At 50.0% G+C, this 20,129-nt stretch overlaps 7 protein-coding genes across 7 annotated transcripts; 3 read left to right on the plus strand and 4 right to left on the minus strand.

Moving 5' to 3' along the window:
- Positions 1-123: 123 nt before the first annotated feature.
- N7508_001093 (NADH-quinone oxidoreductase subunit D) lies at positions 124-1,709 on the minus strand (the record flags this gene model as incomplete). Its single annotated transcript, XM_058459159.1, has 3 exons — positions 124-207; positions 259-979; positions 1,047-1,709. 3 exons carry the CDS (start codon positions 1,707-1,709, stop codon positions 170-172), a joined length of 1,422 nt encoding a protein of 473 aa, XP_058322691.1. The 3' UTR covers positions 124-169.
- A 405-nt stretch (positions 1,710-2,114) lies between these two features.
- Positions 2,115-3,353, plus strand: N7508_001094 (DNA-directed RNA polymerase core subunit RPC40; the record flags this gene model as incomplete). Its single annotated transcript, XM_058459160.1, has 3 exons — positions 2,115-2,159; positions 2,209-2,313; positions 2,385-3,353. 3 exons carry the CDS (start codon positions 2,115-2,117, stop codon positions 3,351-3,353), a joined length of 1,119 nt encoding a protein of 372 aa, XP_058322692.1.
- A 258-nt stretch (positions 3,354-3,611) lies between these two features.
- On the minus strand, positions 3,612-5,146 carry N7508_001095 (NEDD8-activating protein UBA3; the record flags this gene model as incomplete). The annotated part of the gene is made up of 6 exons (XM_058459161.1): positions 3,612-4,363; positions 4,413-4,709; positions 4,756-4,835; positions 4,892-4,897; positions 4,948-5,049; positions 5,103-5,146. 6 exons carry the CDS (start codon positions 5,144-5,146, stop codon positions 3,612-3,614), a joined length of 1,281 nt encoding a protein of 426 aa, XP_058322693.1.
- Positions 5,147-5,326: 180 nt separating this feature from the next.
- On the plus strand, positions 5,327-8,743 carry N7508_001096 (telomere length regulation TEL2 family protein; the record flags this gene model as incomplete). Its single annotated transcript, XM_058459162.1, has 6 exons — positions 5,327-6,299; positions 6,349-6,699; positions 6,749-6,835; positions 6,887-7,427; positions 7,483-8,199; positions 8,260-8,743. The coding sequence occupies 6 exons, from the start codon at positions 5,327-5,329 to the stop codon at positions 8,741-8,743; spliced, it is 3,153 nt and encodes a 1,050-aa protein (XP_058322694.1).
- Positions 8,744-8,931: 188 nt separating this feature from the next.
- N7508_001097 (Sec1 family protein) lies at positions 8,932-11,293 on the minus strand (the record flags this gene model as incomplete). Its single annotated transcript, XM_058459163.1, has 4 exons — positions 8,932-10,422; positions 10,469-10,680; positions 10,901-11,096; positions 11,144-11,293. 4 exons carry the CDS (start codon positions 11,291-11,293, stop codon positions 8,932-8,934), a joined length of 2,049 nt encoding a protein of 682 aa, XP_058322695.1.
- Positions 11,294-11,544: 251 nt separating this feature from the next.
- N7508_001098 (putative plasma membrane SNARE protein (Sec9)) lies at positions 11,545-12,890 on the plus strand (the record flags this gene model as incomplete). Its single annotated transcript, XM_058459164.1, has 2 exons — positions 11,545-12,774; positions 12,831-12,890. 2 exons carry the CDS (start codon positions 11,545-11,547, stop codon positions 12,888-12,890), a joined length of 1,290 nt encoding a protein of 429 aa, XP_058322696.1.
- A 2,467-nt stretch (positions 12,891-15,357) lies between these two features.
- Positions 15,358-16,502, minus strand: N7508_001099 (C2H2-type zinc finger protein; the record flags this gene model as incomplete). The annotated part of the gene is made up of 3 exons (XM_058459165.1): positions 15,358-15,476; positions 15,528-16,006; positions 16,069-16,502. The coding sequence occupies 3 exons, from the start codon at positions 16,500-16,502 to the stop codon at positions 15,358-15,360; spliced, it is 1,032 nt and encodes a 343-aa protein (XP_058322697.1).
- Between the last annotated feature and the right edge of the window lie 3,627 nt (positions 16,503-20,129).

Here is a 20,129-nt window from a genome sequence, read left to right on the forward strand (position 1 = left end):
CGAGATAGCATCGAAAGATCTAGGGTTGATCACATTGAGGAAGGAAAAGGGTGGTTCCTCTTTTCTGATTTGTCCCCCATCACAGGCGAGTCTAACCATCTAAGAGGGTGCCATTGAAGGTTTTCTTCGTTTTTTTGTTTTTCTTTTTATTATTGCGTTGCCAATATGTTTACCGGTCAACCTCACCGAACACCAGATCCATGGTACCTGAAGTCATGTTAGTTATGTTTAAGTGAACAGTGAATAGACAGGACTTACCGATAATAGCGACGGCGTCGGCCAAAAGATGACCACGAGACACCTGGTCGAAACCACCCAAGTGAGCGAAACCAGGAGCACGGATCTTGCAGCGGTATGGGCGCTCGCTACCGTCGCTGACGAGGAACACACCCATCTCACCCTTGGGGGCTTCGATGGCTGAGTAGGTTTCACCAGGGGGCACGGAGTAACCCTTGGTGAAGAGCAGGAAGTGGTGAATGAGAGCTTCCATGTTCTCCTTCATGGCGGCACGGGGAGGGGGGGAGATCTTGTAGTCCTCAACACGAACTGGACCAGCAGGCATCTTGTTCAGACACTGGTGGATAATGCGGAGAGACTGACGGAACTCCTCCATACGGCAGAGGTAACGGTCGTAGCAGTCACCGTTAACACCGACGGGAACATCGAATTCAACCTGGTCGTAGGCATCATAGGGCTGAGACTTGCGAATATCGTAGGGGACACCGGAGCCACGGAGCATAACACCGGTGAAACTCATGTTGAGCGCATCGGCGGCGTTGACAACACCAACACCCTGGGTTCTGGCCTTCCAGATACGGTTATCCGTGAGCAACTCTTCGGTCTCGTCGATACGGTCACCGAACTGAGTGGCCCACTGGTAAATGTCATCTAAAAGACCGAGAGGGATATCCTGCGACACACCACCGGGGCGAACGTATGCAGCGTGGAGACGGGCACCGGAGACACGCTCGTAGAATTCCTAGAGCACCCGAAATGTCAGCATATCATATCTTGGTGGCCCCAATTGGCAACGCCCAGGTACTTACCATGAGCTTCTCACGCTCCTCGAAACCCCAGAGGAAAGGAGTCAAAGCACCAACATCCATAGCGTGGGAGAGGACGGACATGAGGTGGTTCAGGATACGGGTCATCTCGCCGAACAAAGTACGGATCCACTTGGCACGCTCGGGAAGTTCAACGTTCAGCAGCTTTTCGACAGCGAGGGAGAAGCACTGCTCGTTTGTCATCATGGAGACATAGTCCAATCGGTCGAAGTAGGGCAGAGCCTGCATGTAGGTCTTGTACTCGATCAACTTCTCGGTACCACGGTGAAGCAGACCGACGTGGGGATCGGATCGAACAATCTCTTCACCATTGAGCTCCAGAATCAATCGGAGCACACCGTGAGCAGCGGGATGCTGGGGACCAAAGTTGACAGTGTAGTGACGAATCTTGCGGTCAATCCCTTCGGCCTCAGATTCCAGACCGGCAGCTTCGGGGTCCTCGGGCGCACCCTTGTTGGCGAAATGGGTGAAGGTCGGGTCGGTCTGGACAAGCTTGGTGGCTTGGTAGGTGGTAGGCTCGGCATGACGACGAGGAACTGAGGTGGCTATCGAGCGGGAACGAGGAATAGATGTGTTGAGCGAGGAGGGGCGGAGGCAGAGCCTTTTGGGCGCATTGCCCGCCAGGCGAGCGAAAGAAGCGGCCATGGAGGATAGAGAGTAGGGGTCCTAGAGGGAAAAGAGGGGAGATGATCCTCAATCCAGCCGCATTCAATGGGTGGAGATGGCTCGCTACGGGTAGGAAACCTGGTGAACGAAGTTGGGAGTCGCGCATTTTGGAACGTCACGTGCTGAGCTGCTTGGGTCATCAGCCGTGCGCTGGTTGGCTTGCGAGGGCCACTATATTGTCTTGGGGCTAGTGTTGGGCTAGGCTGGATGTAGCTTAGCGTCTGGCAACATCACAAGAAATAATCACGTAAGCACACTCTGCATCATACGGAATAAAGGCCTCTTGCTGCCTCAGGCACCATAGAAAATTGCTTCGAGAAATTCCTCTTATCGGTGATCGCGGACTTTACCTTCAACTTTCACCAGACTCACATATTGCCTATCATGGCGCCTCTTGTCCCTTCGCAGGAGGAGCTGCAGCGTCGCCGTGTAAGCTTCAGCTATAATTTCACCCAATTCTTCATACTAATAGTCTCAGATCATCGGCATCAACCCGGAAACCGTCACCAACATCCCCTCCACAGATTTTCCGGGTCACTGGCCAGGAGAGTCGCATGAGTGGGCGCTCGATACATTCAAGAATGTAAGTGCTCTATTTTCATAAGCAAGCTACAATTCCTAGATTGGGCCCATCTAACGATTTATGACGAACAGGGCTTCCAGGTCGAGTTCCACCGCAATGAGCGGTTCGAGTCTTCCTTCTCGCTGATCGGACTCGATGCCTCCGTCGCCAATGCTTTCCGCCGTATTCTCATGGCCGAGATCCCCACCATTGCCATCGAAGACTGCTTCATTCACAATAACACTTCCGTCATTCAAGATGAAGTTCTCGCATCACGACTGGGCCTGGTCCCACTGAAGGGTTCCGTGGAGGGAATCAACTGGATGCACTGGGTCAAGAAGGAATCTGACGATGAGCCCGGTAGCGGAGCTTGCGATTTTAACACCATTGTGCTCCACCTCGAAGTCGAATGCTACAAGAACGAGTTCGCAGACAAGGATGAACAGGACCCCCGCAAGCTCTACACCAACGCTCACGTCTACGCCAAGGATCTCATGTTCCACCCTGTCGGTCGTCAGGCGGATTTCTTCGTTGGCGACGGTGCCATCGCTCCCGTCAACCCCGATATCTTGATCGCCAAGCTGCGCCCCGGTCAAAAGATCGAGATGGAATTGCACTGTGTCAAGGGTATTGGTGCTGACCATGCCAAGTTCTCTCCCGTTGCCACTGCATCGTACCGCCTCCTCCCCGATATCAACATCGAGCGTCCCATCATCGGCGACGATGCCAAGAAGTTCGCCAAGTGCTTCCCCAAGGGAGTGATTGGCCTTGAGCCTGTCACCGCCGCCGAGGCTGCGCGCAGCGGAAGCGGATACGAAGGTCGTGCCGGTGAGCAAAAGGCCGTTGTGAAGGATGCGTTCAAGGATACCGTCAGCCGAGAGTGCTTGCGCTACGATGAGTTCCAGGGCAAGGTGAAGCTGGGACGGGTGCGCGATCACTTCATCTTCAATGTGGAGAGCACTGGTCAGTTTGAGAGCGATGTGCTCTTCCTCGAGGCCGTCAAGGTGCTGAAGTTCAAGTGTGCCCGGTGGAAGAGAGGTCTGACCGATTTGATGGCTTAAGCAATCGGTCATCCCATCTGCTGAAACCTATTTTTATGCATTATCTGGCGTTGGATATGTTTACTGCGTTTGCGCTGTACATTTACGAAAAGTTCGGTCAGGACTTCGCTTCACGAGGCTGGAGTCTTGATGTGGTAATTGCCTTAGAGAGAAGACCGATAACTATCTTCAAATTCCACACTTTCAACTAAAGCTAGACGTCATTCCATTTATGTTTTAAGTGTTATGTGATCCTTGTAGCATCGCAAGCAAGTAACCTTAGTTGAAGCGAAGGCGGAAACGGAAGTCAATGGTATAGGCCGGGTCACTGACAGCGATCTCCTGGCCATCCTCGATCAACTCGTTCAGCTTGAGTAACAGGTTAGGTCTGGTCCGTTCTTCGAGCTGAGGCGGGAAGCGCTGATACAGTGTCTTCTCTTCAGTACGCATACTAGGCTTCTTCAGTTGAGCTTCGGCCCTCTCGCCAAGGCTTTCAATGAAATCACCCAATGTCACATTAGAATCCACATCCAATTTCCGAGCAAGGTTTCCACAGACAGGACAATCGGCCTTCTTCTCCGCCTCGAAGGTATAGGTATAAACTCCTTCCTCGCCGGCGTACATCATGTAGTTATTCAGATAAGGGTTGCAAGAGGTAGCAATCTTGAGCACCTCTGACGTGGTAGACGCGGCAATCACAGCATTAGTTGAAGCAATCGCTGGGATGATGTTCTTGACCACACCTTGGGTCATTTGGAAGGTGACACCGTGGATGTGGAACTGTTGCGCTCGTTCATGGGCAGCATTGTATACCCACGAAATATGCTCCATGTCGTCACTGTCAAAGGTATCATCTTTGCGCTTCTCTTGCCACGCGATTTGGTGCGCCCATTCGATGCAGTGTTGAGGCTGGCGCGGGATGGTGGCAATCGTGCAGAGAGGAACTGCTGGGCGAGGAGCATGCATATCAAGTTGACACTCAATACATGACGAGAGTGTGGGCAGGATGACACGGGCTTGGCCCTTAAATCCTATCAACTGTTCAGCAATTTTTTTTTCCAATTCGACAAAGGGGCATACCTTCTGTTCCGCCATCGATCAGGGGCTTCAAGCTCTCGGGATCCTCCATATCAACCATTGAGACCAGTGTAGAGTTAATCCAGCGCCGAGCTTCGATGCTGTCCAACCCACAAATGATAATCTTAAATTGCATATAATAATCTTCATCTTTATCTTGGATCTTGCCGACATATGGCGTGATGGTAACACCCTTGACTCGTTTTTGGACAAAAGCGGCGGCAACCTCAGCTTTGGGCTTACCGATATCTGCCTGGCGGAAGAGGAACTGTCGATTCAAGTTCGAGATGTCGATGGTATCTGTTGGTGTAAGCATCTGGTCTTAGCTCCAAGAGGGAATATGTACCCATATCAATTACATGGATGTCTTTGAATCCCGACAATGCCAGGTTCTTCAAAATCTCGCATCCTAGTCCTCCAGCTCCACTAGATAAATGTCAGTTGTCTGTCGATAGAAGAGCAGTCATGCCATATTGACGAACATCACCCTGGGATCAACATTAGCAGGATCCATGTCTCGGAAAATACAACAACTCACAATATTTTTGAAGACTCTAGCGTATCAATCGTCTCCTGACCCGGAACCCAGTCCTCATCGGCAAAGGGACCAGGCTTGCTCAGGACGCTATAGAGGGACTTCCTGTGGGGCATTAGAGTGTCCGATCAAGGGCTATCGGACTCGTTCAAACTCACCATCGACTCTGTTGGTCTGTAGTAAAAGTCGGCTCTGGATTCATCTTGAGGAGTTCTCGTTGGGTGAGTGGAAGAGAGTAGATGTTTATAAGCAGTATCAAGCCACGCGCTGAGTCGTCGACACAAGGCAACGAGGCTCCAACGAGAAACAAATAAACGCAAACTTATTGTCAATGATATTCTCGCTTTCAACCACTTTTTGACTCTCTGAAACGATAAAAAGCATGCAGTCCACAAACAACCAAACGGCTGTAAGTGACAACGCCGGTGGGCTGCAAGGCCGATGCGCGTCACGTGCGCCGCCCGCATACTGGAATCTTCACCTCCACCCTTCATCTCCCCAGGATTTCTCGGAAATGGACGATATTTTGACGGCAGTGAAGACTGCCAGGCAGGATACAGGATTCTCTCTGACTCCTGTTTCCACACTGAGCGAGAATGTCTCATCAAAACGCCACTTTGACCTCGACAATCTATCAGCACATCACATCATAGATCTACTCAAGTCCAAACCAGATCATGACCAGCTATTTGCCGCTTTGACGACACTTGATCCTTTCAGCAAACACAGAGCCACAAATGACTTCGATCTCCGAATTAGCAACATCACAACTACTCAGATTGTCCGTTTGTTAGTCAGCACCACGATTCCACATCATTGGAGATCGTTGGATGCCAGCAAAGGGAAAGATGCTAAAGCTCGAGCAGCGTTGCTAAGATGCCTGGGCAACATGACAGGGCTTAGTCTCCTAGTGTCTGAACTAAGAGTTCTGATCAACTCTGTCCGCGCTTCAGCCCACAAAGTCGAGAGTTCAAGCACCCCACTCATCATCGAAGACCTTTTGGCTGTCTTGTCTGCTTTGCTAGAGCCAAAAGATTTCTTGCTGCGTATCCTGACGGATCACTCGGCAGTCTGTGATAACAAGGCCCAGCAGCAAATTATGTGGAAAGAGCTTGTCTCTCTTGTCGCCGGCGGCAAGCTCCTATCCACCGCAGCTGAAGCTCTCACTGTTGTTGATGAATCGAATGTTCAGTCCTCGACCACCTGGGTTGGAACCGGAAATCAGTATGTTTCATGGCTTGGCCGCAATATTTCTCATATGGCGTTGAAGCTCGCTCCCAATAACAAAATCGACCAAATCGACTGGGCCTCGGTGACTTTGTTGACCACTCGAGCTCTGCACCTCGGGTACACCGGTAAGCTTATATTGATTATTCAGATGGATATCAAACTAACATGAGGTAGATCAAATGGTCAAAGAGATTTACTCGGGTTTGATTTTTGAGCAGTCTTCCGCAGTGTCTTTTGGCCTCCTCCTTGACAATCTCAGAAAGGACGATCAGCTATCAGTTTTAGAAGCTATCTTTCGTCACGTTCAACGAAATCACTTTTCCGACGATCTGTCCGGCTCGGTGGATCAGTCAACTACCTCCTTGGAGACCGTCAAGGGTGTTGCGGCTTTGTGTTCTCTCCTGATTTCTAAGCGACCCGAATTGGAAACACATGTTTTAGAATGGCTCTCAAAATCGCAAGGTGGTTCAATTAGCACGCTGGGCTTACGACGTGCGCTATTGGCTTCATTCAGTAACCGAGCTGGTATGTTTTGTTGCGTTCTAAGATAGATCAGACACTAACCTCCTAGCAGATTTATTGAAGGAACTGGTCATGCGCAGCCTCGGAGAGTTTGGCGATAAGTTTTCTATCACGCATGTCTCTATCGTTGTTCAAAATGGTGAGTCGATACTTGTGTTTCCTTCATCAGAATTACTCTAACATCATCTAGCCATTGCACAAGTGATCCTTCTTGCTGTCGGGCACCTTAAGCGGCTAGATTCAGCACAAGCGATGGAAGTCGGGCGATCAGGAGCATATCTCAATGCAGTCTCCAACCGACTTGCGGCATCCTCGAACAGAGCACGGCTTCTGGGTATGATAATTGGAACGGGCATATCTGAGCTTATTGAAGAGGCAGGAAAAGTTCTCAAATTCGATCTTGAAGAAATGCAGAGTGAGGAAGTCAAGATGTATCTGAACTTGACCAAACTCAAGGATGAATGCGGCTCCTCCGAATCACTCAAGTCATTACGAGAAGCGCCTCCAAAGCCAATTCACGCCAAGCGTACGCCAAAGCCGAAAACACAGTTTTCCCTATCCCAAACAAGCAAGATTGTTGCCATTGAAGAGGTTGAAGACAGCGACGAAGAGAAATTTGCAGATGAAGACGACGATGACGATCTCATTCCGTATGAGAAGCCAGACGACGATGCATATGATTCTGACGACGACCCTACGTTGATCCAACGTACCAAACCGACAGCTCCTGTGTAAGTTCCCACTTAGTAGTCTTAATGGTTTGACTAGCAAGGCTTACAAAGTCAGGTACATCCGCGATTTGATCGTTGGCCTACGAGACACCGAGAACATCGAGCGTCATCATCTGGCCATAACCACAGCTCCATCACTGATCCGACGCAAGATAGGATTCGGGACTGAACTTGCGGACAACATCGAGGAACTGGCACTCACGATGGTGGGTCTCCAAAACGATAATAACCACCCGCAATTCCATGAAGCCCGCCTTCAAAGCATGATTGCCTTACTCGTGTCCGAGCCACTCAAGATGGGCCGCTGGTTCACTGGGATCTACTTTGATGGAGACATATCCCAAGTCCAGAGATCCGCCGTTCTTACAGCGTTAGGTCTGAGTGCTCGTGAGCTCGCTGGTAATGGAGAAGATGATGCCAAGAGACTGAACCTGCCAAGTACCGGCGATACCTCATTCCCATCTAAACGACTACCGGCTGCCGTGGAGGCCATGTACCTGGGCCAAAAGGAATCTCCCATCGCAATGCTCACCCGGGAAATGTCTCGCACATCCTTGGAGCCACTTGCAGCCAATGCAGCCGACGCAATGAGCGGCCCTGACGCTCTCAAAGTGCGCACCTTCTCCTCGCGCATGGAAGTCGAGAAGAAACGCCAGCAGCGTGAGACTAAGCGCAAAAATGCCACTGCGAAGGATCTACATGAAGTGCTTGCGAAGGGATTCTTCTTCCCAATGCAAGGCAGATTCGAAATCATGATGCTGCAGTTCTCATCGTATGTCATCTAGGTACACCACAATCCTATCCAAGAATCAACACTAACTTCAGTACCCAGCTCCACTTCCCCGACCTACAACCCATTCTTCATCCCCCACCTGCTAACCCTCTTCCTTCAAACCCTATCCCTCATCCTCTCCACAACTGGCCCACACACACCCCTCCTCCCAGGTCTAACCCACGAAACCCTCTCCCTCCTCATAGCTGTACACAGAATGGCAGCATCCAACGAGCCAACGGTGACCGCCGCCATTCTGTCTCTTTTCCTCGCTATCGTGGATCTAAACATCGAATCTGGCTCGAACGGTGAGGAACGCCTTATCACGCAGTACGCGAAAGAGATGATCGAGCTGCGCGAGTGGGCTTCTCAGGTCTTCGACCGAACCCCAGCAGAAGCTGCTAGGGCTGATCCTACTTCTGCCGTTACAGATCCACAGGAGCAAGTGCGCACCCTTTCTGCTGGTATCATGGTTCGTCTAGGAGAGATTACCGAGCGGTATCAGGGGCGCTTGATGGGTGTTGGTGCTGGGTTCAATTACTAGTGGAAGTGATGATATCAAGAGCATTTCTCATGGCGTTTCATCTATGGTATCCCGCATACGGAAAGCATGAGTTTCGTATGAAAAGCTGAATATTCAATTCGAAGGATTCGAACATATATGTCCCATGCTACAAAGCCATGCTTGGTTTCTGAATGTTGTATCATTATCGCTACCTAGCCATAATCCAATTACTCCGCCTTTGCAAAACTACCCTTCTCAATGGCCGCCTCCATCATCCGATCACCACTAATAATACTAGTAGTACAGATGATAATCTTCCGCCGCGGTGCCTCCTGAGCAGCAATGAACCGCAGCGCCGCAATCTCGGTAAAGGTAATACCACCCAAGAAGAAAACATAGACAGCCTTAGTAGCAGAATTACCACTAAGAGTCTGACGCGCCCTAACAGCCTTATCATCACCTTTCTGCACAATGCTAAAAGTAGCCCCACGAGCACTTTTAACAACATCCTCGAAACCAAGCCAGCCAGGCGAGGTAGCGTTACCGGAATTCAGCGACGCAGCAGGCGAGCCACCCTTGATAAGCGAGAGGATGTACGGTTTCTGCAAAACACATTGAACAAGACGGACACTGAGCGGTGCAAATCCACTGTATACGTATGAGATATCGCTGGGGTCTTTCTCGCTTACCTCCTCGATGACGAGGCGGAGGTTCTTGCGGAGGTAGCTGTAGTTCGTCTTTGTGCCTGCTTGCGCGCCGGATGTTGGAAGGAGCATGGCTGTTGCTGAGGAACGGGGTTGGAGAAGGTCCATTTTCTCTAAGGCCCAGAATGTGAGGAGGTGTTGGTGGCCATAGGCTTGTACGACTTGTCTTTTGAAATTCTCTAGGTCGCGAGGGCGGAGACCGCCTGACATGCAGGATTCCAGGCATAGGAGTCGTAAGACGGTTTTCAATGGGACGTCTCGGGCGATAAGTTCTTCGATTGTCTCGTGTTGGTATGTGGAGTCGGCGCCTGCTGCATTATTCTGCTGAACTTCTAGTGTTTTGCGGAAGGTTTCGGAGCGGGTCAGTCGCATTATTTCCTCTGCGAGATTGGTGTGGGTTCGGAGACTTTGATGTTCCAGCTGGTAGGTAGGTAAGCGTTGGACGAAATCTCGAAGCTCGACTGTTGTTTTGGCGGTATGTCGGCTTTCATATTCATTCTCGAGACGGCGTGCCACCTTGTTCAGTATATCACCCACGATGGCAAAATTTGCATCTCGGAGCTGACTGAATAGTTGGTCGGAGTTATCCAGCTGGATCTTCCTTTTCAAACCCTGCTTCGCTTGCTGGGGTGACTTGGATGACTCTTGAGACTGGGGTGTAGGTGCAGGTCCGATAATGCTTGTGTCAACATCTGCTTGGTTGTTCTTGATGCCGACGTATTCGTCAATTAGGCCTTCGTATGTGAGCTGCGTGAGAAGGGCAGTGCCAAAGTCCACGTCACGGTCAATGATAATCAAGTTCTCTACACTTGCACTTGGTAAGAGTCCTCGTGCAGATGGGTCGGCTAATCCGGAGCTCTCTTCGGCATCAAGTTCCTTTCGCATTCGCAATAAGAGATCTGCTAGACGACGGGCATTGTCGCCTTTCCCCACAATGCGTGGGAAGTAGCCATGTCGCTGTTGAACGCCCATAAGAGCCTTTGCAGCATGGAATATGCATCCTGGGTCTTTGTGCTGTAACATGTCAGAAAGCTTCTTGTCCAATCATCAAGTCACATACCAAGTACAGATCACCAAACGACTCATCGAGCTCTAACGACAGAATATCCTGTTCTAGGGGCATAAAATAGAGAGGTAATTCGGCGACGTTCACGTCGCCAATGATACCCGCCTCTTCTAGGACTGCATTGCTCACGAGAGTTCGCCTCGGGGCGAAGAAGATAGAGAATTCATGTTCAACGTTGCCATTGTTCTGCAACCGCTTTATTTGTTCTAGAAAGCAATGTCAGCTCATCCTGATGGCACCCATTCGAAGGAAGCGGGAAAGAACGCCAATGAAACGGGCTAGTTAAAGACATGAATATGAAACATGTAGATCAATATAGGGACATTCCATTGAATTGCATAGAATAGGAAGCATCTGCACAATCTCATGATGCCCCATAGCCAAGGCATCCAACTAAACAAGCACATAACGATGAAGTATCCATACCTACGACAATTCGAACGTGGCGAGCTTTCTCGCCACGAACCAGGAAGACCACATTGCGTTGTGATGAGTCGATGTTTGCATTTTCCAACAGAAAGACCCGGTCCACACCATACTCCTGGAGCACAGAGAATTTGACAAACAGCCCAACTGGACCCGCCAGCTCCTGGCTGATGACGAGGTTCTTCTTACTCCGGGTCTGGAGAGTAGTTAGCGCTGATCCACGGCAATTCAAGGGGAACTCACGGCTTCGAGCAAAGTCAGTAGATCCCTCCTGGCCTTGTCTCTAAAATGATCAGCATCAGACCCCATCTCTTCTTCCCAGGCAGCAGAACAGCCAGAAATAGCCCAAGTGGCCAAAAATAAACAGAGGATGAAGTGCCACTGCGCCCGCATGCGGTTTAGTGCACTGCCACTGCTGATGTAAGTCGTATTGGTATGGTAATATTTTTGGTATTGGCCATTTGTACCCCTGTATCTTTGGTATGTCACGTACCATCAGGCGGCGGTCTCGACATCCAAGCTCCCCTGAAGGCGTCTCACGTTAAATCTTTTTCTTTTTGTCTCACTTCTTTCTTCTTTTCTTTTCTTCCCTTGCTCTTACACGTTAAAGACTTCTTTAATACAACTCTCTCTATCTGGCCATCATGGGTCTGTTCAAGAAATCCGACGACGACGACTCCAACCGCCGAGCGCTGTTCGGCCGCAAAAAGGACAAGAGTCCAGCGCCCCCCTCCAACCCTTACGCCCAACCCATTCCAGTAGACCCCTACACAAAAGCCAAAATTAGCAACGGTGTCGCCCCCTTGCCTGCCGACCACCCCGCCGCCAACGGTGGCCCCTCGTCGAACAGCCCGCATAACATCCCCTCCGATAACAAGTATTCTTCCGGCTACACCGCCAATCGCTTCGGCAACCAGGGCGGCTACGGAAGTGACCGATTCGGCTCAAACAGCGCTGGCGCTGGCAGCCCGGCCTCGGGATCAGGATCAGGATCGCGATATGGAAACGGTGGCTACGGCGGTCTGGGCAGCTCGGATCCCAATGACCCCGCGGCTGCGGATGCAGCTCGCAGCGAATTGTTCGGAGGCGCCAAGAACCGCACCACGGACAATGGATCCGGCAATGCGCCCCCGCCTTACTCGGAGGGACAAGGTCCGGCGAATAATTACGGTGGCGGTAGCAACGAGTACAGCATGGCGACTTTCCAGGACCGCCAGCTGACCGCGGAAGAAGAGGAGGAGGAAGAGATCCAGGCCACAAAGCAGGAGATGCGCTTTGTCAAGCAGGGTGATGTGGCGTCTACGCGAAATGCACTCCGTGTTGCTGCACAGGCTGAAGAGACCGGTCGCTCCACACTGGCCCGCCTAGGTGCGCAGGGCGAGTCGATTCACGATACCGAAAAGAGCCTTGATATGACCACCATTGAGGGTCGCATTGCTCAGGAGAAGGCCAAGGAACTTAAGACGCTCAACAAGAGCATGTTCGCCGTGCATGTGGCGAACCCATTCACCGCATCCCGGCGTCGGCGCGAGCGCGACGAGAAGGTTCTCAACACTCACCGCGAGGAGCGTGATATCCGCGATGGAACACGGTCCGAGGCGCATGGTACTAACCAGCGTATGGATCGGGTGTTCCGTGATATTGACCGTGATGCGAACCATGCGAGCAAGCAGGGCAAGGGCAAGAAGGCCAGTGTTACCGAGCGTGCCAAGTACCAGTTCGAGGCAGACAGCGAGGACGAAGGTTTGGAGGACGAGATTGAACAGAACCTGGATCTGATTGGCGGTGCCACTGGCCGTCTGAACGGTCTTGCCAGGGCTACTGGCAAGGAATTGGACGAGCAGAACAGACATCTAGAGCGCATCATGGGCAAGGTAAGACTTTTCAAGGAACTGAACGTGTGCTCGAACAAGACACTAACTTTTTGCAGAGCGATTTCGTCGACGATCAGATCGCCATGAACCGGGCCAAGTTGGACCGTATTCACTAAACGTGCCCTTATCAATGGAGCTGCGATATGCCTGGTGCTGTCGAGCTCAGTAATTACCTGCTCTACCTTGGCATGGATCACAAATTGGCGTTGGGGCGGTCCTACATCTGCTTACGGTCTGACGTTCGACTAGCTAAGAATATTGGTTGAATATCGAATACCATAATTGCATTGCGATCATTGTACAACAAATTTTCCAGAGGTGATTGCAACCATGACACAATGGCCGTCACATTGTCTGGTCCTTCGACGCCAAGTCTCCGTAGTATGCATCTTATAGATATCCTGCATTTTCCTGCAAAACAAAGATCGACACTCCCACTGCGGGGGTGGAGAACGCGCAGATCCGAAGCCCTAAGATGCAGCGTGCATCTCACCCATATTCAACTTCATGTCTAGAGCCTCGCCTACAGTGTAGACCTTCCTCGCCGATTTGCCACCATACCCCGAGGATCCCCAAAGACCTCGCCATTCCCATTCGCGATTCTCGTCCTACAGTTATAAAAGCGAAAACAAAGCAGCATCAACCCCCAACCCTCCTAGAAATGATTCAAGGGAGTATCCAACAGTTTCTTCATCTTCCAGAATGGACTTTCCTTAAGAACACAAATAGAGACCAAAGGACTTGGTAGAAGACGGAAAGTACAGGAACGCCGCATACAAAACAAACATACGCACACTGACTGAACTAGCAATACCCCAGAGAATCAGCCTCGGAGTAACTCCATTACTGAAATCCAACAAGCACTGTAACAGTTCCACCTCTCACGTCTTAAGAGACTAATAAGAGCGTGTCGTGGATTAGCTCATTGAGATACTGCCCGCCACGACAAGGGTCCAAAATAGTATATCGGATGAAGTTGAATGTTGATTCTCATGTTGAAGGGAAACCCCCCAATAGCATTAAATGAGGGTACCAGTGACATTAGCTTGGGCCTGGAGTTACCTAGGGAATAAAGTGAGGAGTAAGGGTGTAATATGCACCAAGGTTATTGGGATATACGAGGGGTTGGGCTTATTAGGGAGGGAGGCTAAGTGGTTTCAGTAATCTACATCATCGGGCCCTTTCGATGTTCATTCTAGGATGCAAGGAGGGTCTGGTGAGGGGTGTTGATACCGGTGCTTAGTTACAGGCTGATGGATAATAGTTTGAGGATGACTGGGTTTATCGATCTCAAACCGATTGAGGCTTTGGCTATGTACGTCGCCGTTTGTGGGTGTTTGAAGTCGGCATTTCTCTTTCAGGACTAGGATGTTTCAAGAGTGTATTGAATTGAGGGTATACTAGCCCTACTTAGTGGTAATTACTCTGGAGTAGGTCGACTGCCGGAAGACTGTTTCGCCGTCGTGCTAGAAGAGCAGCAGCATGACTTAGGGCTAGGGTGGTGATTAGGGAGAAAGCTAGGTCGAATCAACAAGGCACAGGGATTACAGTTATTAAGAAACCAATTCAAAGATTTGTCTTAATGGATTAGACAATGTGGCTATACTATAGCGACAGTAAGGTAAACACAGCCGGGCACAGCTGGTTTCAAAACCAAAGAATAACAATGCTTCACATGCGGGTATATCATCACCAACACCAACCCAAAAAAAAACCAAAAACACCACTCAGACGCAGCCCGGGTGGAAACAATAGAGGACCCTTAAACAGAAAATATACCCATGGCCAAGGCTGAAGGGTATATATTGATTGAAAAAAAGAGGCAAGGGACCAATAGTGAAAGGCAAAAAAAGGTGTAAATGTAATAGGTCTAATCCATGCAAGACACGCCATGCAGGCTAGAAGATTAAGGAGAAAAAGTGATGAACAAGTGCAGTAAAGTAATGCAACCTGTACAAGGGGTGGACAAAAATAATAAGTAGAAGAGTAAACCAAACACAAAAAATGGTCCCAGAAGAAAAGAATAGAAAGGACATCGAATCATCACAAGCCCATGGTATCGAAAAACAGCAAAAAGGTGACGCCCAGGTCTAGCGAAAGAATAAGAAAAAAAAAAAAAAAAAAAAAAAAAAAAACCAGGAACGCATATCCAGCCGGTACCTCTATGGTCGTAACGTGGGTCAAACAAAGGAAATAACAGGCAAAAAATGATAAAAGGGTTCTCTCTCAGCCTAAGCCCTCGAACCGAGCCAACATTCCCAAATCAGGCCTTTTGAAAAGGGGTATCAAGGAGTTCTCTCTCCGATGAGTAAATGTATCCGGAGTGAAATAGAGAAATAGAAAAGAGGTGGTCCATGCTGTTGTACAAGGAGACGAGAAATCCCGAGCCATTAATATAACCATGCCAACGCAGTTGGGTCATGGGGGGGGGGGGGACTCGGGTGTAAAGGTAGAATTGGTTCTGTGGCGGGATGGGCAATCTAATGCGTTGAGCACAGAGCAGTTCGAGGAAGAGAGAGAGCACGCTCAAAGGGGTGGACCGCTTCGAGTAGAAAAGAGTCAAATCGTATGAACAAACGATATTTACTCGTCGTCGTCGCCGGAGCCGGCGTCCTTCTCGCCCTTGTGGACCTTCTTGTGTCGGCGCAGATTTGACACAACGGAGAAGTGCCGCCCGCAGCCTTCAACATCACACGCGAAAGCTGGAAATTGTTAGTATCAAGGTACATGTGGGAATCTGGGGGTAAACTCACGCTTCTCGCCAGTGTGGCTGTACATATGTGTCTGTAACGAAGATGGACGCGTGAAACGCTTGTCGCACACCTTGCACTTGTGCTTCTTCTGGGTGTTGGATGGCATCTTGGAGCTGAACTGGCTCATCATAGACTGAGGGCCTGGGGGAGCACTACCAGCTAGGAGGCTGGTTGGGCGCGGGAGAGTGCGCGACTCGTATGACTCGGAGGTTGTTGAACTGTAGTCTGTCACGGAGGAGTCGACTGAGCCAACTGAGGCGCTGTAGTAGGGGTAGTTGCCGCCGGAGGAGATAGAGGAGGTGGAGGAGTGCGTCGAGGGGAAACCGTAGGAGTCGGCTGAGCCACGCGCGCCTCGAGGACCAGGGCCGTAGATGTTGCGCGGTGTCAGGTCCTGGCTGAGAGCGACCATTCCACGGCTTGCATCGAGCGCATCACCAAAGGTGGGCGCGGATGCGGGTGAGGGGCCAACGCGGGCATCTCTGTATACATTGTTAGAATTAAAAAAAAAAATTCCTGCGCAATTCGGAATCGGATCACTCACGAGTGCGAAATGCGACGGTTGTCTGTGGGCGACGGGTGGATTGGAGCGTAGCTGACGGGCGCATAGCTGGCCGGCGCGAAACTGCTCATAGGCGGGGCAGTAGTGTAGGAAGGGGCCTGGTCGAACGTTGTGCGCGGCACCTCGTGTTGCATGCCCATAACTTCGGGGCCATAGCTAGTCGCGTAGGTGCTTCCTGGTACCATTGACGGCGCGGAAACTGGGATGCTGGGGTATGGCATGGACATGCCAGGGCGGTTCACATCCTCCTTGATAGATAGGCTGGCGCCATTGCCCATGGTGGTCGCATAGACTGGAGGTGTCGAGTGCGATGTCGAGTGTGCCCAGGGATCTGTGAATTGCGGCGGATTGTGGTAGACGCTGTCGAAGCTCATGCCGCCATAAGGGCGGTTCTGGTTTTCCATAACCATCGTCATGAGGAGTGTATAGTATAGATCGTCAAGAGAGAGGAGAGTGATAGACCCGATGATCAGAAAAAGTAGAAAGTAGTCTGGGGAAGGGGATCGGCGAAGCTTATGAAGGGGACAATATAGCAGTGCCACTGACGACGTCCCGTCGGGGGTTGCAGATCCATACGTGTATTGTAATTTTTTATTTTATTTTTATTTCTTTTTGTTTTATCATATTTCCCTTTTTTACTTAATTCGCAATTCTGAATTCAATTATCCTTATTATATTCTTATTCCTATTCTATTATTCTTATTCTCTCGTTTCCACTATAGATCTCTATTTGTCTAATTTCCTAGTACTTCCCTACAGACCATAGCTTATAGTCTGTCTTAGTCTACACGGGTATTATATTAATTGCTTAATCTCTAGTCTACTAGTCTCAGGCAGGGTAGGTAAATACTGTAACGCGTAATGTACTCCAAAAATCAGACTCAAGGGGGGAATGCTCTGTGCCGTGTCTGATAAAAAAAGAAAAAAAGAAAAGAAAAAAAAAAAAAAAGAAAAAAAAAAAAAGAAAAGAAAAGAAAAGGAAATGCCCCAAACCAAAAGGGACGCCAAGAATAATACCACGGTTCGCCTCTGTTTCAAGCCAGCGGGGCTTCTTGTCAATGGGTATACCCGTGCCGTTCATAATGAGAGAGTCTTCACTGTGAACACGTTCGATAGTGGGCGGCCTCGGAATTTGGTCTTAAGCCACAGCTCTGACACGGCACAGAGGGGGTTTAGTGCAGCTGCCCCGTCGAATCACTAGCTTTAAGCATTATTGACTACATTCTAATTCCCATCATGACGACTGACATCTTCAAAAGGGACTGTTTCGAATCCTAGTCTCCATGTGGAGGATGTACAGTGCGTGCAATCCACTCTAGCTCCACGCGGGAAAGTGAGCGAGAGCGAAGCCAGACTTGGGTTTCCCTCGGAGTATTTCCGCTATGAACTGTGAGATCTGTGTGAACAGTGAAGTGAAAGTGAGAAATACGAGCGTGCCAACTACCATATGTACAGTAGGACTACACAGTACAGTAGTAGATGCAGGTTATATGCTATTGCCCGGGCCATGCGACCTGTATCACATATACAAATCAAGTGTACTGTATGACGATAAGGGTCGGCAGAGCGATCTGCCACGTCCAGGAAACTAAGACGTCACAGTGGACTATAACCTGCCATGGGGGGTTGTGCATGGGGGGGCATGGGGGTAAAGGGCTTTGGGCAACTTAGCGGCGGCTACGCGGTTGATGCGACCGGGGGCCTAAATCGGATATATCACACCCTGACCCTTTCTTTTTTGGATATTTGCTTTCTCTCCTTTCTCCAGTCTCCATTCTGCTATTTCTATTTGCAGTTGGAAATCTCTATAGTGGAGTAGTCTCTTAGTATCTACAGGTTCGGGAACTATACAAGGTCCCCGAGTGTTGGGTTCCCGAAATGAGAATCACAAGGTACGAGATTAACAACCGAGGAGATGCTGAAGAACCGGGAACACATCCAATCACTGCCCAGGGTCCAAAGTATAGTTTCCCTCCCCCCCCCCCCCCCCCCCATATCTAGCCACCGGGGGGGGAGTAGAAACGCAAATAGTTAGACTGAAGTATATCTGTTGGAGATCATCAGGTGCTCTCCCGGAAAGATAGCGGGACAGATTCAAGAGCGAAAAGGCTTGCCACTGCGGAGAATCTTCGGCCATGGCTTCAGAGACTCACCTGACTTCTCCGCAATCCCTTTTCCAGAAAAACCTAGATGTTCAGCCAGGTAAGAACGATGCATAACCATGGATGCCTCCGGGTTTGCTTGTGGTAACAAAGGAAGGCATCCACGGGTCAAGCAAGTGTACCTCGAAGACCGTGGGTCTACAAATGCCGGCTGGAGTCCGATTAGGTTTTCGTTACGATATCAACCTTTATTTCATAGAAACTATAGACATCTCCAAAACCCGACATTGGTCTCAGGTCTCGCCAAACTTCCGAAGCCCAAAGCCCGTCGGGTATCCATATCTCTGGTAAAGCTCTAGTAAAGCAGGTTCCGACCCGTACTATGGAGCCCCAAGAAATTACACCTGAGCTATTTCCACTGTACTCCGTGTGTACACCTTAAAGCGAACGAGCGAACACAAGCAACATCTGGGCTCCAGTTCGAACCCCCCCCCCCCCCTTTTTTTCAGCCTGCCGTGCGGCCCACTCAACCGGCAGAACACCGACTTTCTGTGCTGGCATGGTGGCGCTGGATGATTTTTGAGTGGTGAGGGGGTGCCAAGAGGGGATGTGTGTGTTGGCTTACGGGCGTTCAGTAGTTCAAGGAAAAAGTCTATATACCATAAAGTCGGATTGTGCCGGATGGACAGTAGGGTAAGGGTAAGGTTTACAGTTCATAGAGGCCCAAGCTAGACACGGGAGGAGTGGACACCCATTTCCCAAGTTGCCCTAACTGTGTACGGAGTACTTGCTCTTCACTGACCGCTTTTCTACGCTAACGTGACACGGCTCATGTTGACGCGTCCTGTGGCAATGTTTTTTTTTTTTTTTTTTGTTTTTTTGCGAGTCCATCCGAGAATCCCGCTGCAAAGGAAGGGCGGTCAAATGTGACGCTGAATACTCGGAGAAATAGACCTGGAGAACCCCAGACTTCATTTATTGACCTCTGGAACACGTTACTCCAGACAGCATACTGCATAGATGTATAACATCATCCTCTGTAGATCAATTCTCACTATATAGATTGAACAAAGTACACTTCTAATCAGATCTGACGATCCGCCTTAATGCCGAATGTCAATCAGGTACCGGTCCTTGGCCAAACAAAGGCCTGTCATCTGCACGGGGCTCCGATCTTGGCGGTTCCCACACGGCAGATCGTCATTGTCCTAAAACAAGGTTGCACATCACCGTTCTGTACAGTGTGAATATGATGTATGATACTACATGCCCATTCCCTTGTACATGTACGTTAGTCTGCACTCTTCTTACCGGAGATATTGTCTGTCTGTCCATGCGGACATCAGACATCTATACATAGAATATTTGGTTACTTCCAGCGTTGCATCCATGGTGGACACAGTGGACACACAAGCAGAGTAAGGTCCAACGGATAAACAGGCAAAATGGCCTGGAAACCCCCCCCAAAAACCAGAAGCCACCGATACCGGACCCCTAAAGTAGTTCAGTTCAGTCCATGGTTGACTCCACATTCTTACATGTTTGTGCAGATCCCCTATCCAACCACCAGGACTCAATTGCAAGCTAAACCCAGCTGGGGACGGCAGATAGTCGATAGCCGAGCTTGGCATAAATTGATCGACCAATCAAACTGACCGTTCCACTACGAGCTGACGCGTGCTCGTCCCGTGCTTTCCTCAACGTGGTTGGTTATGTCTCGGACCCTGTGCGCTTCCTCTTTGCTCTCTTTTTTTTTGGGGGTCTAGTAAATATTCCCAATTTTCTGGAATTCCCCCAATCACACCCCATCCACTATTTTCATGACGTGACCCTGAGTCCCACATTTCCAACACTGCCACTCTCAGGGTCAACGCTAATAATCTGAAACGACGAAGTGGACTCTGTATTTTTCATTCTTTTTGCTTTCAAGATCCGATAGTT

This window comes from Penicillium antarcticum, assembly GCF_028974205.1.
Source record: "Penicillium antarcticum strain IBT 31339 chromosome Unknown utg000002l_segment0_segment0, whole genome shotgun sequence".
Classification (NCBI taxonomy): domain Eukaryota; kingdom Fungi; phylum Ascomycota; class Eurotiomycetes; order Eurotiales; family Aspergillaceae; genus Penicillium; species Penicillium antarcticum.